Source organism: Scleropages formosus, chromosome 6 (genome assembly GCF_900964775.1).
Source record: "Scleropages formosus chromosome 6, fSclFor1.1, whole genome shotgun sequence".
NCBI lineage: Eukaryota > Metazoa > Chordata > Actinopteri > Osteoglossiformes > Osteoglossidae > Scleropages > Scleropages formosus.
This window is the reverse complement of record NC_041811.1, coordinates 11325436-11347750: the sequence shown is the minus strand read 5'-3', so window position 1 is coordinate 11347750 and position 22315 is coordinate 11325436. Positions and strand designations below refer to the sequence as shown.

The following is a 22315-nucleotide window of genomic DNA, read 5'->3' as shown; positions in this document are numbered from 1 at the left end:
GGGCTTTGGAGAATTGACCTGGGGAAAGACACTCATGAGGCAGGCATGTGTGTGAGGGGCTTGGCTGAGTTTATGGTCATGGTTTGTTGAGTGAGGGTTGTGATCCGAGATTCGAATGTGGAGATCATTCTGTGAAGAACGAGAGTTGTGATCTGAAAAGTCATGGGTCAAATGAGAAGATCATGGTCCGAAGAGTCATGGTACAAAGAGCTATGGTTAAAATCAGAAGATTGTAGTCGAAAGAGCGAGCGTCGCGATCCAAAGAGCCGTGGTTCAAATGAGAAAGTCGTGGTCTGAAGAGTCATGGTACAAAGAGTCGTGGTTCAAATGAGATGACAGTAGTCCGAAGAGTGAGGGTCATCATTTGAAGAGCTGTTGTTCAAATGAGACAATCGTGGTCCAAAGAGCTGTGGTTGTAATCCAAGGAGCAAGGAAAGGAAAGGTTCCTCAATGAGATTTTGCAAGTACTGCAGGTAAGCTTACTTCTTTTCAAGACTGTTTTAATGAGGTACAGGTGTTCATCATGTATGTAGGATTAGCTATGATGACCTTCCCCTGTGGTCTTCTGTTGTAATCTCCCCAAGGTCATGACAATTGCAACATGTGGTAACTAGCAATATTAATGAAAAACACACACACACACACACATTTTCTGAACCGCTTATCCCATACGGGGTTGCGGGGAACCGGAGCCTGACCCGGCAACTCAGGGCGTAAAGCTGGAGGGGGAGGGGACACACCCAGTCCGTCGCAAGGCACCCCAAGCGGGACTCGAACCCCAGACCCACGGGAAAGTAGGACCCGGTGCAACCCACTGCGCCACCACGCCCCCCTCAATGAAAAACACATCATAACAAATAAAAAAAAGAAAGAACTTATGATGTTCTGAACTAAAAGCTTTGACAAAACCACTGGCTATCCATTATTACTATTTATTTATCTGATGGTTTTGTTAAACTGTTTAGTAAGAAACATTATGAAAGTTTGCTTTAGACATAAAACTCTGTGTACCTTGCAATAAAACAGTTGAGTTACACACTGAGTTTATTTTACCACTGCTTTTACACTGACTGCTATATTTTAGCAACACCAACACTTTTCTTGCTTTTTACTATATTTTCTATTCATTTTATTAATTTACAAACTGCATAATTATTCATATAATATGAACTCTAAACAGCAAAAGGTTGCTGAACACTGGAACTACCAGCTCAGTGGTATCAAATATATACGGTAGATTAAAATCAATTACTGAAACCTAGTATAAAGAAAGCCACTCATCAAATTTAAAAAAAAAAAAAAATAGCTTTTTGCTTTTCCCCATTAAGTTGCCAAATGGAAATTATGTGAACGTTAAATCAGTTCAGAATGTCGCTTGGGGTATTTATTTCTCTCGATAACACTGCACTTGAATGAACACCATTTACCTTACTATTCCCACTAATTTGTTAAAGCTAGACTGGACCTTGTTATATGTGTAATAGTCTAATTGGAACTTGCAGAGCATCTGGCGGAGAACATGTTACAGTCTTGGACATCACCGTAAGATTCCCAAAAATCCGCTCTTCCAGGGAACCAACCCCACACTCGTCCAAATGTACAATGTGATTGAAACCAGCGTGTTGTAAGCACTCATCTGCTTTTACAAAATTCAACAGCACTTTATTCAAAGATTGTCAGACTGTTCCATTGGGCACAGTAATTGTTACACTAACCATAACATGGACTTTCCTGTTCTATTTTTCAATGTGCTGTGCCAACCTTAACTGTTCAATCATCAGAAGGTATTTTCAAATGAAATATTTCACATTTTGGGTTTTATCTGATTTTCAGTATAAAACAGAATTCAGTGTCAGAACTTTTTTTGAAATGCACTATAATGTTCTTTTTGAAAGGTGACTTTTGTTGCAATCATTTTACAGAGTCTAAAGATCACCATTACCCAAGGTCTGCATCTTGTTCAGTTTGGAGGCAAGCTGGGCAAATCATTAGCAAACCACAGAATACACAGTTTTGAAGAACAGCTTGTGAAGTCTAGAATTACACAGATTTATGCATGAGTGGCTTCTCAAATGTGGTATGATTTTCATAATAATAGTCATAATAAATAAATCCAATCTGATCAAACCGATAGCACACATAAACACATAACAAATGAGGGTTTTTGGTGCCCTGCCTTATAAAAAAATCTTACAAATTTTGTTGCCTGTTCCTCACTGAGGAGATCTGGAGAAGCACATCACAACCAGAACAAAAGACACTTCAGAAGACTTTAGAAAGAGAGTTGCTGGAGCTCTAAAAGCTGGAAAAGTAAAGCTGTAACTATATTATAATACAGTTTTTTAGAAGTTAATTTTTCATTGCAGGATGTCATTTGGGGTTGAGGGCAGAAAAGGATCAACCTCTGGAGGAGAAACTGCACTTTGTAGGAACAACTGACTGATCAAACGATGCAGAGTAAACGGGTCTGGTATATCCAATTTATTTGTTGTTGGTAATCGGGAGGATGCTTATTTCAGAAACTTATTGTATGTTCTAAAACATAATATAGACTGGCAGCCAGAAGGATATGTCAAGGGTGGCGACAAAAAACTATCTGTTAATTTGACGTCAGAGGAGGCTTAAAATAGGAATTTGTTGTATAGTAACTCTTTTCGCCAAGCCAGTGCTTTGATAATTTCAGCGAGACCAAAATGATCATGGTCTTTAAGTAATAAAAAAGTCGTTGTCTTCATGCTTTAGTAAAACACGGTAGGTAAAAAAGTCCTCATTATTGTACATTTCAATACTGGGCTTTTCAGAACTCAGTGTATAAATATTGACACACAAAAGGAGGGAAAATATTAAATTGAAGTGAAAGTTAACGAGCTGTACTGCTCTTTGAAAGCTCTATTCACTTGAAGCCTAGTATTTTGTGAGTCCTTCGCTCACCGAGAACAGGTTCTGTGTGACACAGACAAAGGAGATTTTGCCGTCAAAACAGCCCACTTCTTGAGCCACAACTTCCCTCCAGCACGGCCGCCCTAAATTAGCAGGAAAACAAAAGCAAAGTCATTTCATTTTTTTTTCATCCCCTCTCTCAGCTTCAAGGAGCTATCAGCTTATCTAAGAAGATTTATGAATAAGTTAAAATGGCCTGAGCCAACACTTTTCAAAGTGGAGAAGAGAAAATAAATTAAGAAGACCTACAGGCAATTCATCCGCAGTTTGATGGATTACATGCTTATCATTCCATTGGTGATTTCTCTGTTTTCATAGCATTCATAAAAGCAATATAAAAAATAAAACAAACAAACAAACAAACAGAAGACTAAAGATGCATGCCGACACATTAATTATAAGGACAGTCTTGTTAACTCTTTTGTTTAAGATGAGGGGGTAAAAGAATTACTCATTGGTGTAGTTTTGCAAAAGAAAATGGGGCATCAGAAAATATAGTAGTTTAAGTTGTTACCTTGCAATCAAAGGAACTGGTTCAAATCCCTCCTCCTATTGTTATGCCATTGATCATAGTGCTTACCCCGAATTCATACAGTAAGAATATTCAGCAGTATAAACAGGTAAGTAATTGTAAGCACATTAGTATACCAACCCAAATAACTGCGGAAATTTACACTTCATACACCTCCATAATAAGGCACACGCAACTTAGAAACTTTATAATCATCACTATGAATTTAGTGCTGGGGAACTTTGCGGCCTCTCAGCTATCTGTATCTATATTCATAAATAATATTTTGCAGTTCTGAACCTGTCACGTTGAAAGTAATGAAGTCCTACTTTGTCCAAGTTACTCTATTTTTAAAAAATAAATTTGCACAGAAGTGAATATACCAAACCTTGTCGTGCAGATAGATGGCATTTACCATTCATTCAGGTTCCGTCTGCAGCATCTAACTGGTTACCTGATTAAATCACTCCGTGCTGACCTGGAGGTTAACTTTATATCAGAGGCAGTCAATCAAGAGTGTGTTTCTCCCTAGGGTGGTAGGCCTATAAATCAGCCATAAATCACGTATAATCACATCCACTGCATCTCGAGGTCTTTTCTCTCAGCCGCTTGCCACAATCCAAGGCTTTCTCATAGCCACGGATTCAGACAAGGTTTCATTTCATCGACCGGGTTCTAGTTTTCTGATTTAGCCGCAACACTTTTGACAGCCCGGTTCAAACACTTCAGAGCTTTTGCCACAGTTGTTTTCTAAGTTTGCCTCATGGCATCAGGGGCTCTGGAATTATGAAAACTATACCTGGTACCAATGACAATATTTGTGATTTTTAACAAATGAAATAACTGTTCTAACTGGTCACTGACACAGTTAACTTTTCTTTTGAATTTGGGTAGTTTTTACATTTATAAGTCCACCCATCTATCCATTCACTCATCCATAAAGTGACTATTAATTTTCACTTATACAATGCTGGGTCATGGTGGTCCGGAGCCCATTACATAAGCATATGGTGAGAGGCAGGGTACACCTTGGAGAGGTGTCACACACTACGGAACAGTCACACACACTTATTCAATCACATTTATACAGAATAAGGGCAGCTTAAATTCACCAGTTTACCTGAAAAATGTCTTTGGGCTGCAGGAGGACACCAGAGCACGTGGAGGAAACACGAACACATAGAATACATACAAACTCCACCTAGACTAAGCTGGATTCATACCAGCCCAGCCTAGAATCTGTGAGGCCGTAGTAGTTGAATGTTGTCATATTTATTTATTTTTGCCTTTTTTCACCCTACGAGCTGCAGGCTCCTCCAGGTAAAGCATGTAGCATCTTAAGAGAAGAGTGTAGGCTGCCCACTTTCACCTGCAGCTTGATATTTGTACAGGTCTCCAGTGTCCTTGTGAAGAATAAGGGAAGAGAACCATGATTCTCAATTCCACCGAAGGAGCACAAGCCAATTTGTGGTCCCTTGGAATCCTCACTACAAATGAGCTTCTGTGGCATGCTATGCACTTACAATAGTGTTCCCACTGTGGGACACAAAGCCATTTATCTGTGGACCACTGCAGAAGCCTCAATTAAGTATTCCAAAAGTAATATCTATTCCGACAGTAAAAAATGTGCTCAAGAAAGACCAAATGGATTTGCCAGTATGCAGTTATCGTTTCACATTTTTCATGTAATGTGGAATAAACCGAATTTTGCAATTTAATGCTTTTACTGTGGTTCTCTGCTTATGTTTTCTGACTCCTTTAAAGTGCTGCCCTGAGAAATTACATAATAGCAGTGTGTAAAGCAAATGAGAGCAGAAGTCTTGCACTGGAGCGCCCTGGTGCCGACCATCGTGGATTACACTCCGCCCTTCTGTTTGGCCCTGTCGACGGCTGGCCGAGCGTTTGGGGTTGTCATGGCTAATTCAGTATCCTTTGGGGATGCTATCTCAATGCATGATTTCAGCTTCTGCCTGCGAAGCATGTAATTTCAATGTCAACTCACACCCTCTGCAATAGCATCCCGTCGCCAGCCGTCTTCCCCAGGCTGCGGTAGCCACAACCGTATTGCTAGTGACCTGAGTGAACGAACTTGTCTCAGTCACCGATGACATATTTTGAACATTTTGAAAACTGCAATTTGCAAAGAACCGGCTCATCAGCTTTCCGACTGGAAGTGTAATCCGAGACACACTGGGAAAGGCTAGAGCACACCAGGCAAGATGCCAAGCTGAGGTTGAGGTACCTACTCAAGTTAAAATGAATAAATAAATGCATAAAATACTTTTTGGCTTAGCAGATGATTCTGCTTACATTGCTGTTTGTATATTTTATACTTTTGAATTTTACATCTTGCATGTATATGACTGGATATTGGTGCTTAAGAGGGATTTGAGCAGCTAACCCTTCAGACCCAAGTCCTAAAGCAATTTACTGTCTTTATCACAGATCCTTAACTACCACTTGCCACTATAAAAATATTTGAATTAAAAAAAAAAAAAAAGAAGTAAGAACTCTTTGACAACACCAATTAGGATACATGATAAATAAACTTTCTTCAGTGTAATGTATGCAATTTCCAACCTAAGAATCTCTATCTAAGAGCCTCTACCTTCTCCCTACTGTATGCTGCCATTTTGGTCTTTTTGTATTTGTAAAGCCCTGTACTGTGTTGTTCTACTACAAATGTTCTACCCCAAAAACAACAGCAACACATATTTTGGAAGCAATGCAGTAAAAGAGGTTGCACGGTTTCAGGACCAAGGACACTTCATTGCCTGCCTTTGCTACCACTCCAGTCTCTGTGCTCTGGCAACATGCAATTTATATCTTACCCTCTTTGGTGACAGGGCCAAGACTTAGAACACTAGAGCAATTTATACACGCAATTTTCTGCTTTTATGGTAATTGTTCAGCCCCCCCTTTTTTTGAAGTGTGTATCAGTGTGCCTTACACAGAAAACAGGTGGCTATATACACTGTCTCTCTGGATACTGTTTCTTCAGGCTTTGTGTAGCCAGCCATTTGACATACCTCTTGGCATTCTTTACATTTTTATGGGAGATTAATGGTGTTGATTAACTATGTGCTTATATTAATTCATTTAGAATAACAGACGATGTTTCTAAATCCGTAAGCACAGTGAGAGCTTCCTTTCAGTCACAGAATAGTTAGCCAGCTGAAATTATTTTACTGGCTTCAATCGATCAAAGTAGAGTTTTGCACCTGATATTTTAGTATTATCACCAGCTTTGCTAGAGTTCAACAATACGCTTTAAATCTGACATTTTGGCAGCCAGGGTGGTTCTTGGCCATTCTGCCACCGTTGCAGTCACTCCAACTTACTATGATGTCTTTCGCTCCAGTACTTACAAAGTACTGAACTGTCCTTTACTGACTTAAATTAGAAGGGTCCTGCGGTTCCAGTCATCTTCTCTGCTTTCCACTGGAAAAGATTTATTTTTTTTCTTAAGAAATCCGAACATATATTTCATTCATAATTTAATTATGACATTGGTCTTAGGCAGTTGTGATCCATGTTAGGTGGTTTGAATGACAAAGGTACTCTTTGCAGCATAAGTGAATTTCTCACCAAAGGGCAGTTTCGAACCATTGGTATATCAAATGGTTCCCTTGGCACAGCTGTTCTTTTACCCAGTGAAAGGGGTGTGTGTGTGTGTTTGTTTACTGTGAGGAGCAAGACTTCGGAAGAATAAACTCTTGTGGCAGTGTACTGCCAGGTAGCTTGTGGAATCAAAAGGGACTGGCTTGGGTTCTGGTATCACAGGTTGAAATGAAGCTTCAACAGGAAGGAGCATGGTAAGCGTTGGCATTTGCCAGTTACTCCTGTCACCAGGAAACACTTTGAGTGCCATGCCGTTGTATAATCCCATTCCTGTGTACTGCAGAAAGCCAGTCAAGGCTTTATCCAATGCCAAATCTGAGGTCTGTAATAAAAGCATGTGGAATTTTCTGGAAGAAAAGGTTTCGAGAAGTCACTGAGGTTTTAAGAAAGAAACCAACAATACCCCAGGGCATTAATTGGTTCACTTCACTGTGCTGGGAGAGGCACTGCTTTTCAGATGAGGCCCTAAATTGGGCTTCTGTCTTATCTGTGATCCCAAGGCAGTTATTTCAAAGGGCAGGAGGTGTTAACTGAGGTGTTCCCGTGACATTTCCTGTCTGCCCCTTGCCACCTTGTTGTTTCATTGGCACTCAGTATAATTGGTTTGTCCGGTCACCCCCTGGTCTGCTGCAGATGATGGTCTGCCGTGTAGTCGCGTGCAAACTGGCTGCCGTCCATAACGATTATTATTTTTATTATTCATTGGCTTGGCAGGCAGTTCTTCTGAAGCAATTCAAGGACCTTGCTAATGTGAACAGCAACACCTTCCATCATGGGATTTGAATCTAAAAACTTTTTTCTCACAAGTAAAGCGTTCCAGTTACACCCACTCTGCAGTTTCCCAGGTAGGATTAACACACTGGCGGTAGATGAAGCGAGATACTGCCACAGCATGAAGCTCAGTGAGGTCCTTTGAATACATGAATGCATAAATGCGCATCATTTCTATAAATGATGCTTAAGCACTGACATTAAGGTTCCCACGGGCTACGTAGGAAGAAAACGTAACTCAGGGAATATTCCTGTGCCGCTTCATGGGGGTTCTGAAAGAGCAATCCTGACAGCTGAGCCACTGATGCTACTTTTACACACAGAGCATGCGCAGAGGGCCTAAGAACAAAAAGACCAACTGCTTATCAATGTTAAAGCACATAAAATCACAATAACAACCTGAACAGCTGCACTGGAGGATGATGGCTTGCATGAGATAGTGTAGAGCCATCAACTTTGAATCCTGCTCCTGCATTTGTACCCTTGATCAAGTACTTTCAATACCCTTGATACAGTAGAAATTCCTTGCCTAAGTAATAATAATAATAATAATAATAATAACAAGAAGAAGAAGAAGACAAAAACGAAGACGAAGAAGAAGAAGAAGAAGAAGAAGAAGAAGAAGAACATATTCTGGACTATTCCATAGGCAAGTACATAGGACCTATACAGTGGTGTAGTTGAGGCTGATCATAACTCGCCTCCTGAAAGTTTATGACCAGTTGCAAAGTACAGTAGGTGGAAAAAAAATGCAGTGTTGATGTCGCCATTGTTTTCATTGTTTGCTACATGGATTACCAAGTTCTCAGTGCAATTTTATATGCCTCTTTTCAGGCAGCGATGTTTTATGGAACACTACGCTAAGTAATGATTATTTTGTGAATTTGTGACTGTGCAACGGACAATTAATCCTTGATAAAATCAAAGTTTATAGGGCATGGTTTTGGGCACTGTTTGGCACAGGCTTGTAAAAGGCTTTGTACACTAAGTCCGGGCGTTGTTCCCACCCGTCAGCTCATAAAAATGAAATGTTCAGGGAGCACTGCATTGACACGCTTTATCGGGTACCTGTGATACATTTTTTTTTCTTTTTGCCTTTGTTAAATGTTCGGTCCCATGGCAGACATATTTCATATATTTGTGGTCTAGCAGCATTTTATTCACAGTGGCGTTTATTCTTTGAGTCGTGTAGGCTTGCAATGAATTAAGGTTACTGACAGAGTAAGAAGCGGAAAGATATTAAATATGCGTGTATTACTTTGGTTGCCACACTTCAGTTTATAACACATTAAAAATTGGCAATTTAACTGCTACAGTTACTCACTTTTATGTCTTGGGCAGTGATGACTCAAAACAATGATGGCAGCTTATTTGTTTCTGTGTGCACCATTCTTGGTAGAGGTCAGATACCACTGTGCATATGCACTGATTGTCTGTTAGATTGGAGGAAAATTCAGGTTTCCTAATGCTGTTATCTTATTATTTTATGGTGAAAAAAATGAATAAGAAAAGACAGAAAAGGCAGCAGACACTATACTTTGATCTTCAAGTACCTGCTGGTTTAAATTCCAGAACTGGCCCAGCCTTCACACCCTTGAGAAAGTTACATAACTTACATTTATCTACATCTATTCATTTAGCAGACTATTTTCCCTAAAGAGCAAAGACTAAAGAGCTTTAGATGCAGGCATACGATTGTTGAAGCACAGTTAATCCCGTACCAGTATTTTTGCCTGTACAAATTACACAAGTAGCTGCCTATAAAATTGAGTTTTCTACAAAACACAAAGGTGATTTTGGCAGAAATTGCGGTGGAAATTTCTGGAGGAGTTAAAGATCAAGAAGGAAATAACTTTGAAAGAGTTTTGAGGCAGTTCTAAAATGTCTAAAGAGATTCAGCAGTTCTGGAGGAGAAGAAACTCATTACTAGAGCTAATGCACTTCTGATTTTGGACCTTTTGTGAGTGGGGCCTCCAAGCAGCCAGTGGTCTTGCTGGGGTATAGGGAGTAATCAAGTCCTGTAGGTATTGCGGTGCAGATTCCTTGACAGTCGTGTTGGTAATTACTACATTTTTTCATGCATCTGACACTTTGGTCCAAAGTGAGTTACAAAGTTAAATTAGTACGCTAAGTACTACGTACAGTGATTTACCCCTAAATCATACCTAAGGGGTACCATAGCATAAAAAAAGATGCAAGCTCCTGGTCTTTGCAATTATGAGGTAATGAATAAATAGCTTTAGAAAAAATCATTGTAACCGATAAAAAATAACAGCTATAAAAGTACAAATAATACTTGTAGAATTATATAATATATCAAGCATACTAATTTGTAGACATATAGTGCTATATTTGTGAAACAGGACTGAGACAATAGGCATTGTTATATAATTTTTATTAACTGATTAATTTTGACACTAATGTAGCTTTGAGTGTCGTGTTTTGAATGAAAATGATTTGAAGCACAACGGATACAGCATTCTGATGGACAAAACAGTGTGACGCTCTGATCGGATGAAAAAGAGACAGCACATCACCTTCTGCGTGAGCCGAAGTAATAAATAAAGGAGAATGGGGCCTGGACTCGGCGTTATTGTGAAGCGGGCCGCTGGCTCGGCTACTGTCAGCGAGCGGCACCGATCCGTGAACTTGCCATCTGGATTTTCCCACAAATCACATTAAAGTTTCAAGTCCAGGAATATATCAGGCTAAATGAATATTGGCTCTAGGGGCCCCTGGGCAGGCTGTCAGAGAGTGAGAGTAAGAGAGAAAGAGAAAAAGAAAAAGGAAAAAATATAAGTGGAGAAAGAGTAAGCGAGAGCTCTTTTGCTGTCCAGTTCACTTGAGACAGAAGGTATCAATCTCTACTTTTCCTCACAAGGCTATTACTCAGGGATAGCAATGATGAACCAGTCTACGGAAGTGGCAAATGAAGAAACAGAGTGTGTGGCTAACCCATGCTGAGCACTTCCTGCACAATAGAGTGCCATTTTCGTTGCACAACAGGAGTAACAGAGGTGTTACGTGGAGCCCGGTTTGAATGCCACAGAGTCAAAGACACACAACAAAATAAATATATAAATTTAAAAAATCATAAGGCCTGTGAGAAATCTTATTAAGTCTGTGATCCCTTTCGCTGTCCTGGGGCCTGCGATCAGGCCAAGTCCACATTACCAGACGTACAAAATAATAAGCAGTTTCCCAATTGTCATCCATTTCAATTCTGCAGTTATTTCAGATGGGCTTCCAAATAGTTTGAAATCATTATGCTGAGTTACAGGAATCACAAAATGTTTACTTTGGCAGAATCACATTTATTTTGGAAAGGATGAGAAAACCCAGAATGAAAGCACATTGGATCTTTTACAACATTCTCAGTGTTTTATCTCTGAATATCATAAGCAGTAGAAAGAAATAAAAGCATGGATGAATTCTGTGTACTGTCAAGTACATTGGACAGTTTTAGACAGCGGTGATAACTATGTGTTAGCATGATTGTTATTAAAATATTATTAGTGTAATACTACACTTAGCATGGATTTTCCTGGTATGACTCATTAACATGGAAGAGCACACCATTGTTCTCTGAAGGATTGTAATGCTGGAAATTCAGGTGGGGAAAATATCTTGTGCATCTGAATTGTGCATCTCCTTCTAATTACATCCCAGTAGGAAAAAGAAGAAAAAAAAAAAGCTTAATAAACAGTGACTCAGGAATTTAAGCAAACTTCAGTTAATCTTTGAGCCTTTCTCTGTTAGGTAGAGAATAATGAGCATAATAAGAAATAGCAGCCTTCCTGTCTGACGGAAGGCTGAATTTTAACCCCATAGAATATAACTTTTCCTTTTAAAATTTTTTCAACCAAATGGCACCATTATTTTGAAAACACAGTGAAATTAATTTATATTATAGTCTGGACTCGCTTATGTTCGGAATGATGCTGATGACCTAACACTGATTACATATGAAGCGCAATCATCATATGTGCCAAGAATTGCAAAAAAGCAGTTTTGAAAGAGTGTTGTTTACAATGCTGGACATGCTTTCCAAATCCTGCATGACGAAATTTTTTTATTAAAAAGAAAACCAAATTATTTCTCTCAATAGCAAACCACATCTGGGGCAGCACGGTAGCACAGCAAGTAGCGCTGCTGTCTCACAGTGCCTGGGGGGTGTAAGAGGACATGGTTTCGACCTCTGCTCAGTCTGTGTGATGTCTGCATGTTCTCCCCATGTCTGCTTGGGTTTCCTCCCACAGTCCAAAAACATGATGTTCAGGTTCCCCCATAATGTGTAAGTGATAGAGAGTGTTCCTCTCATGTATGGATGAGTGACCCATTGTAAGTAGTGTATCTAGCAGTGTAAGTCACCTTGGTTAATAAGGCGTGTGGGCTGATAACACTACATAGAGTTCATTGGCAGTCGTTTTGGAGAAAAGCATCTGATAAATAAATTTAAAGCTTGACATTTACTTTTAAAGAAAATCCGTATTTTTATTATAGAATCCTGACACCTGGCAATTCATTGTTGTCCTCTCTTCCAATCTACACATCCTAAATTGTCTTAATGCAAAGGAAAATCAATAAAGATGACAACTGGAAATAAATCATAAGATGTCTTTGGGGAAAAGCTTGGAATATTCCCTTGATACCCTAGAAAAAAAATCTCCCCTGGGTCCCAGGAGGATAATAACATTTTGAATTAGTTCCTGTCCATTACGTAATCTCTGTCATGTGAAAGATTTCCAGAAACAAGGACAAGTGGATCTTGCTTTGTGCTAGTGAAATATGCTTTGAATTCACATTTATAGATGACTCAAACCAATATTAGTCAGTAGCTGATGTTGTTCTTGGTTGTGTTCCTGGATTACTTTACAAAGTGATTTATGTTCCTGGTGTTTAATATTCATGTTGGACTTATAAATGCTATAGACACATTGGACATCACAGAGTTTAGTGGCTTATAGTTTTTTTCTAACGCAGGACTGGACCTGTTTGGATTCAGTGGATCGAGGTGCAGGTGTGATGAAAGCTGGAGAACACATTGCCCTATAATTTCTCTGGAGGACAAAGTTATTTTTCCTCAGCTCTTGGCTGCTTTCCACAATGTTGAACTCTGTGATGTCTTTGTTTATGGTGTTCTCACACTTTGTTCTGGGTCACTGTACATGGAACAATATTTTGTACTTCCAACCACGCACACACGCGCACACACCCATAACTCAATAAAACAATACAATCAGATTAAACAAACCAAAAAACAACAAAGCAACACACATCAAGGCTCATCTGTGTCAAGTTATACAAAGACACTTTGCAAGAGGACATCTGAAGGACATTCTAAATTGTGTATTGTAAGTTGCCGGCATGTTAAAACTGAAGTCTGCTATTGAAATGGAATAAATTCAAACTCTTCTGAGTCTGTACCGCCCCAAAAGTCATCACAGACAGCAGACCATTTCAAACACCTGCAGCATCACCATGGTAACAATCCCAGCGGCAGTAACCACATACTCTTAGACAGCCAGCAAACCAAATAAAACTCCTCCATTTCTTTCCCTGGCAGGTCTGCAGGTCATCTTTCCAGAATATCTGCAGGAGAAGTTTGTCCAGTCTGCCTTGAGCTACATCATGTGCAACGGGGAGGGGGAGTACGTGTGCCGCAACAGTCAATGCTCATGCCGATGCGCAGAGGAGTTCCAACAGTGCAACTGCCCCATCACTGACATCCAGATCATCGAGAACACCCTGCTGGGGATGGCCGAGTCATGGGTTGCCACCTACAAGGACTTTGAGAACTCAGGTAATGGGAAACCTAGACTGGATCTGCCACATCAGATACTGTCATTATATATTCATACTTACTGAATTATCAAAGGCATTTGGTGTTCACACAGATAGGCTTGAAGGATGAATTACATTTATTCATTGAGCTAATGCTTTCCTCCGAATCAACTTATGGTGTTAAGCTACTTACAATGACTAACCCATTTATATAGCTGGGTAATTTTTAGCAGAGCAATTGAGGGTAAGTATCTTGCTCAAGGGCATTACAGCAGAAGGTGTGATTTGAACCTGCAGCCTTCGGAGACAAAAGCAACATCGCTAGCCACTATACTACTTGCTACCCCGGCTTTAGAAATTCCACTGGAAAGTGCAATGTTTTGCCACTCTATTAAATGTTATTGCTACAATCAATTGAATGTTGCTGGTTCAAGTGCAGAGACTTGCCCTTTAACATTAAAAATAACTTGAATGGCTCCAGTAAAAATGGATAAATGGCTAAGTTGTTTTAAAAAAAAACTCAAACTAATAAAGACATTTTTGCAACTATGCAACTTTGAGGCAAAAAAAGGAATGAAGACTGTAAGGTAAAAATTGCTCAAAAAATAAGATGCCTCACTGCAGTTCTCTTTATAACATCTATATTTGACCAACAATAAAATATATTATTACAACCACAGTATTTTTAAACTGCGCACTCTGAAATCAAATCCTTTGGCTAATTTAACTGGGAGAGGCCTGTTATAATTTCTTTTCCAGAATGTGTCATATAAAGCTACTGTGTTAAATTCTGAAATATGCAATAAAGGAAGAATGAATTATTCAGTGTCCTGTAGAAGCCTTCAGCTTTGAGAGCGAAGTTCCTGCAGTTGACTTTCAGTCAGTTTCCTTATTCTGCTTCATTTCAAAAACCAAAAACACTTGGTATTGGAGTATTCACCGCAGAAGAAGATTCAGTTAACATTGATTACATGTTGCCAATCAAGCCATGTTGAAATATAGGGTTTTGAAAACTGATTCATCACTTATTTCAGTGTTCACCCAGATTACTTTACCAGTATAAGGAATGACTAAACTTTTCCTAATTGAGCTACCTTTGATATGCTGATGATGTATCAGTGTCATTGTCTCATGTTAGTAAGTGATTTGGTTTAGTAAACAGGTATCTTTTCATCTTGTTTTCCATGCCACGCATGTGTTTCCAGATTTAGGGTATATCTAATAATCCGAATTGCAAACTGAAAGTAGATACCTAACTACTTAGTGTAGTGGACCTAACAGCTGCTGCAAAATTAAACTAGCTTGCAAATATGGTTACAAAACACCAAAAGACATGAAACAGTCTGATGTTCTCATTCTTTTAGTAGTTTGAACAGCAAGTTCTCCATAAGATCTTTTTTCCTTGTTCAGCAAAATGAGAACTATGACAACTTCCCTAATGGCATGCTATGTGTTGGCTCTCAACAGCATAACGGTTAAAATTCCTGCTTCTCTTTTTGGATGCTGCAGGTTTAAAGCCCCCTTTGTGCTGCAAAGCTTTTGTGGGAAGTGCATACCATTAATTGCTTAAAAAAAAAAGTGTTAATCTTGTGAAATTTTTTAGTTTTGTTAGAAAAAAACCTTAACTAAATGAACAAGTGTAATTATTATCAGATAATCAGCTTTTAAATTTGCATTAATTTACATAGAACTTCTATTTATATATGTAATAGAAAAAAAAACTAGACTTCAGATGCAACATTTTTGTAAAATGTAGCTGGCTTAAGAGATAATCGCTTAGTGAAAGTTGATTTGAATAAAAGAAATCAGGACTTGTGCAATTCTGGTTTCCTCTTTGTCAAAGTTATACCAATCCACCCACTATTTACTGTTGGACTGAGTAAACAGTCGTTATACAACAGTATTCCCATTTGTTGGATAGAAACGATAATTATACTTTGGTTTCGTAGAACTAGTTCAGATTTTACATTTACCACCAGTGCTGGCAAAGTGTCGTATTTTTTGCATTATATCAATCATTTAATCCCTTAATTCAGCTTTAGCTTAATTTTTCTGAAATAATTATGAATCATAAACATAGCTGCACTGCAATCTCACTTTAATGTGACTTCAGAATTCGGTCTGTGTTGCTGTATGATGAATTCTCACCGATCACTGATCGGCGACTTATCTTAATACCAACCACAAGATAATTTTGAAATTACGTATTTTGTCAGTTGGTTAAAATTTTTGTTCTTCTTTCTTTATTTTGTATCACTATGCAGCAGAAACAATCATTGGCTGTTGATAGATTGGGGGTGGCACAATGAGTAGTGCTGCTGTCTCACCGCACCTTGGTGGTGTGTGAGAATATGGGGTTTGATCCCCACTCAGCCTGTGTGAGTTTGGATGTTCTCCTTGTGTCTGTGTGTGGGTTTCCTCCCACAGTCAAAAAACATGCTGTTCAGGTTCACAATTAGTGTGTGCGTGACAGAGAGAGTGTGTGTTCCACTGCTGTGTGGATGAGTGACCCAGTGTAAGTCACCTTGGTGAATAAGGTGTGTAGGTTGATAACACTACATAGAGCTCATTGGAAGTTGTTTTAGGGAAACGCATCTGCTAAATAAGTAAATGATACATATACTTACTTATGATTCTAAGATTCCTTCAATAAGCTGTTGAGTCATAATATTACTTAATCAAGTTTTGAATGACTTCACTCTCCATCTATATATTGAGAGGAAATAGTGCTGAGAGACATGTTCAGATCTGTCCATCTTTTATCCTTCTCCCCAACTGACCTGATTAAAATACATGAGGCATGATTCAATATCTGACATGCTTTCTACCTTATACATTATTAAGATATAATAAAGCCCGAACACAAAACGCCTAGGTATATATGAAAGTGGACACACAAATCATACTCTCCAGTGTCACAGAACTGTGATTTCACAGCTTTAAAGAGACCATTCTAAATCGTGTGGCTTTGTAATAAACATCCATATGGCTTCACAAGTGACAGAAAATGCTTTGAAATTGAGTTGGGTTCACTTCCAAATTGACATAACGAAAAATCTGAAATTGGAAGTGGAATTGCACTCTGTCTATGTGTCATGAAGTGGAGTTAACAATAGTGAACTGATGTGTACTGACGATTATCAACTGAGGCTGTGTTTACAGGGCGAGCATCTTTTTTATGGAAAGACCAATGCCTACCACATCCAAGCACATGATAGCGTAGCAACATAATGAGCCAGCAGTCCAAAACATCAAAAAGCATTGACAATTGCCAAGTAGTTATGGCACAAATTGTGCATAGAACTATGTTAATATCGCAACACGGCTCAGTTATGTTTACGGGGAGACATCTAATATGCTTGTGAAAATGGTAGCTAATCAGATAGTAATGGGAAAAAAGCTGCAGGAGTGAATGAATGGTTATTCTGGGAGACAAGACTGTTTTCAAACTCATTATACAATCATTGTGTTTTTTTAGCAAATGTGGTGATTGTAAAACCTCTCATCAGATTACAGGAAACTAGTTCTGTGACTACAAGTTGTTTAAACAATGGGCCTTGTCTAATAAATAAATAAATAAATAAATAAATAAATAAATAGAGTTTATCAGTCCTTTGATTTGCTATTTCAGCAATGTCATGTACACTAATTCTAGCCTTTAAATAACTGGCAAAAGACATAAACGTACTAGCAAAGGAGCAGTGTCAAGCAGATAAGAAAGGAAACCTGTGAAAAAAAGATTGGTCGAAGCAGGGGCTCTGCTTTGTTAGATAGCAGCCCAGAAAAGTGTCAGCAGATCAACCAACAACTGAAATGGTTGAATAGTAAGCTACGTAGTGTAGGACAGTCAATGTAAAAAGAACTAGTCAATTAAAATTGACTTAATACTGTACATTTTTACAAGAAATTGTCACAAAGTTTTCTACAGTACATTCTTCAGGGGCAGCGTATTCGACATATCTAAAATGGCAATGGGGGGAAATATTCTGACATCTTAAACACAGTTTTCAAGTAAGACTTGTGGAAAATAATGGCTAATCACAGATTAATTGGTAAAGTGCATATGCAGAGAATGATCATGTCTCCTTGTCCCAGTGTCATCTCGAAAGAGGCAATGGCGAAGCGATGTTGCAGTTGAACCCAAATGTGGGTACGTTTATTCTATACAAAAGCAAAGGGGAAAGGCAAAAACCTCTGTCACGGACAGGCGTGGGTCAGGTGAGTCGCAGACATGGTTCCGAAGGACAAGACAAGAGATGTAGTCGAAGGATAATAGCGAGGGCCAGGATCAAGGAGGCAGGAACGAGGGAAAAGGACGCAGGAGATTGCTTTTCCGTAGACACACTGGAGATGCAGTTGCTCTGCTCAAGGTTCTGCGAGCAGGTTTGCCAGCCCCTTTATACCTCTCCTCTCTGATCAGTGGCAGGTGTGGTGGCTGTGGGAGTGACACCCAGGTTATTATGGACCTGTAACTGGCTGCTGTGGGGGAAGCAGATGAGAACATGGAAAAGGGTTTATGCCAAATGCTAAGTCAAACTACAGAATTATAATTAACTAAAAAAAAAAAACTGCTATTAAACTGCTTCTCTGTCTGTTTGCATCCCTCTCAGATGAGTTCAAGTCCTTCCTGAAGCGACTGCCCTCAACCCACTTCCTGCCCGTGAGCAGTGTGCACCTGCTGTGGGGGAGCGACTGGGACCTGCAGGCCCGTTACAGGCTGCTGCAGAGCTCCCTGGAGGCCCAGCGGCTGAAGATGCAGCGCACGGCACGTAAGCTCTTCAGCCTGAGCATCCGCTGCCACCACAAGCCTAACCACCAGATGCCTAGAGAGAGGTGGGTTTCCTGCACGTGCTTTGAACTCATGCATCGCTAATTAAAAGGCTACTTTGGTAAACTAATATGGTAAATAGAGTAGCTGGTAAAAGGGATCATTGCAAAAATATATCATGCAGGCAGTTGCAGGAGCTGTAGGAAAAAAAAAAAAAAAATCACGTGACATATCTGAGGACTACTTGTTTTGGGAATCCACCCTGCCATGGAAGTGAAAATATTGCAGTCAAGTGTATACACAGCCTAGCACTGCCTAGTGCTTGTGTATGGTGCAGTCCACCCTTAACACAACACTGATTTGTGAAGTCTATGGGATTTCAAGACACCATCCTGGTCGCATCTGATTTAATGGGTGTGATGAGAGTATAGCTCTCAAATTCCAGAATGTTATGCTGCTGCTGGACATCTGAGAAATGGGACTGATAGCTTAAAGTGAGCCTGTAGGACAAAGGACCTGATAAAGAACTAATCTCAATCTTGCATTTTAAGAGCAAAACGTTTAGTTCACTTGAGGTCGACTGGATTTGTCAAGTTTTTGGTAAACTCGACCATGGGTACCAAATGTGTGGGTTGATGAAAATCGTTAACGGGTAATGAAATGTGGCTAAATAATGTGACGTAACTTTCACTTAGCCTGATGACATAGGTAACACGAAGGCATTTGGACAGAAGGTAAATAGTATCTCAGAATTTCTGTCTGTTTTTGTGCTTTACACATCTTAAAGCATACATAATACCTTTGAGGACACACTTTGATGAAAACCGACATAATGGTTTCTAAACCCAACAAGGCAGTCATCAACAAAATCAACAACAGGGGTGCTCTGTAAACACAATCCTCTGTGGAAACAACGGCTGCTGTGATTTAGTACTGTGAGTGCAAGAAGTCAAAATGAAATTAATGTATGCTGAGCAGAGAGGGTGGATTGGGGTAGGTTAGGATATTTGGAACAGGCGGCCCCTGGCCTACAGTAGTAATCAGTATGTGTGTGGGCATGTTTAAGCTTATCCCATATCTTAGTTGTGCCTCAGGGGTCCCTGAGGGGGGTCCTGCATCAGGAGTGGCTGCTGGAGGAAATTCAGCTGCAGGGCTATGGTGTCCCCTCACCCACACTCACTCACACACTCACACACACGTACATACAGCAAGAGAGGATCCCATAGCTGTCAGAAAGTATGAATCCCTGCTCAACTCAACCAGAGGGAACTTGGCATTGCCCTTTGTTTCACCTTTTTCATCGGTCGGCTACATCGTGCATGCTTGCGTGTCCACATGCGTGATGCAGTGTGTTGCAACTTTGCTGGTCGAGACCTCCAAGGCAAGGGCATGTAATCGTTTTTACAACATGAACCCTGAGTGTCTCCTTTAACCTAACAACGACACTGTGGTTTTCCTTTATTAATGTCCAAACAGAACAACTGAATGAGTCCACCAAATTTAGGGGCAATCCTATTTATGCCTCACATCTTGATAAAATAAACAATATCCAAAAGACCTACTAAAACTTCTTAGTACTGACCATACAAGAGCAGTTCCTTGCATTCCAGAGTATTATAAATTTGATAAAACTAATTTACTATCAAAAACCACTTGTCAAGGGCAAGCTTGGGGTGGTGTACACCAGGAAATAATCAATGGCTTACCTGAAACACATGCTTCTGGACTATTATTATACAGATTTAAGACACTAGTTTAATCAATGGAGACAACACACACACACACACACACACACACACACACACATTTTCAGAACTGCTTGTCCCATACGGGGTCGCGGGGGACCAGAGCCGGAGCCTACCTGGCAACACAGGGCATAAGGCCAGAGGGGGAGGGAACACACCCAGGACAGGATGCCAGACCATCACAAGGCACCACAAGTGGGACTCGAACCCCAGACCCACTAGAGAGCAGGACTGTGGTCCAACCCACTGCACCACCGCGCCCCCCCCCGAGACAAAACACATCATTATATAACAGTGGTCATTATTATTTGTAATGATGTAATATGGTGCAAATAAATCAATGCATACCTGAGTAACCCAGAAAAAGTGGCATATTCAATAGACTTGTCACTCAGTCTCTTCCAATACCTGTTGGCACAGGTGAACCCAGAGCTCGGATCTCATGTTTGTTATTGCAGATCACTCAGTGCAGTTAATCAGGTGCGACCGGTGACAAATGGCTGCAATTAGAGCGAGCCATTAGTTTGGGCAAAAACAGTCATTGAAAGCTCTTTGCGAGGCCCACGTTTTAGGTGTTGGTTTAATTACACGCTGTTACGTGATTAAATATTGTATTCATTTGGAGGATAATCGGTGCATACATGAAATTAAACACTTGGACCTATTACAGCAAAACCAAGAGCTGTTTTTTATATGGATAATGGCTCTGATTTTGGTACTCTGCAACAGTGAAATACATGGTTATTTCAATGCTTTAAGGAAGAAGGGGTCTTATGTTTTTATAAAGTTCATGATTTTTTCATAACCTTGTGTCAGAATATATCGCCATCTTCAAGGTTGTACTTTTAATTATTGTGAAAAAGCAGATTTACATGCAAATAAATTACTGTGGGGGGGGTGTGGTGGCACAGTGGGTTGGACCGGGTCCTACTCTCTGGTGGGTCTGGGGTTCGAGTCCCGCTTGGGGTGCCTTGCGACTGACTGGCGTCCCGTCCTGAGTGTGTCCCCTCCTCCTCCAGCCTTACGCCCTGAGTTGCCGGGTTAGGCTCCGGTTCCCCGCGACCTCGTCTGGGACAAGCGGTTCAGAAAGTGTCTGCGTGTGTAAATTACTGTAAATATGTTAACCATTGGCAAAGCAGGTAGAACCGCTCCTTCACATCTCCTCGACTTTAGGTTGGAATGTAGGTTCAAATCTGTCTCAGTCAGTATGGAATTTGCATGTTCTTCGCATGTTTGCATGGGTTTCCTCCAGATGATCTAGTTTCCTTCTGCTGTCCAAAGTTGTGTTTATGGTGACTCCAAACTTTTTTCTCTGTGTCTGTGTGTGGAGCGGCCCTGCAAGAGACTGCCATCAGATCTTGAGTGTTCACTACTGCAGGTAATATGTTTCCAGGATAGACTGCAGACTACAGCAACCTTGAACTGAGACAAGCAGTTTATGAAAATGGGGAGAAGGGGAATAATAATCTATCCATCCATTATTAAAAACTGCTTGTCCAGATCAGAGACTTGGTGGTCCACAGTTTAAGTGTGAAACAGGGTACACCCAGGATAGGAAGCCAGCTCTTTGCTGGGCAAAGTAACAAAAAAATAATAGTATGATTAATAAACAAACAAACAAATGAATAAATACAATACAGCCATGATAAATGCAAAGAGCCAATCAGCAAAACTAATATCGAGTGAAAGGAATGGTCATATTTTTTCCAAAAAAATCTTATGACAGCATCCATCATATGTTCCGAGAACCAGAGCAGTCTGCAACCCCATTACCACTATGAGGATCTCATTTGTACAAACAACCCACACAGCCATTTCTAAGTCATTTCCATATCATCCCCTGTGGCAAACCAGGAGCCAGCAAGGCTGGTTGTGAGGAAATAAGTAATAGAATATAAAAGGACTCGAATATGATAACATGCCATTACTGCATCCAGCATGAGAGATCACATAAAACAGTAGTTAGTGAAACTGATACACAGTGGATAATCAGATTGTACACACACAGACAAGGCTATATATAAAAACAATGCATAGTTTTGACCATGGGTAGCGAGTTGTGCTGTGGTTAGAGCTGTTTTCCTGAAATCAAACGATGTAGATTCAAATTCCTGCTATGGTACCCTTGATCAAGTCATTTACCCTGAATTGATACATTAAAAGTTACCCTGCCAT

At 40.0% G+C, this 22315-nt stretch overlaps 1 protein-coding gene across 1 annotated transcript in view; it reads left to right on the top strand.

The window, feature by feature from the left end:
* The window catches only part of LOC108927221 (BMP/retinoic acid-inducible neural-specific protein 1), a 97833-nt gene that overhangs the window by 72225 nt on the left and 3293 nt on the right, over positions 1–22315 (top strand). The window contains exons 6-7 of the mRNA XM_018740358.2: positions 13410–13646; positions 18238–18460. Coding sequence (XP_018595874.1) covers positions 13410–13646; positions 18238–18460 — 460 coding nt within the window. The remainder of the gene's footprint in view (positions 1–13409; positions 13647–18237; positions 18461–22315) is intronic.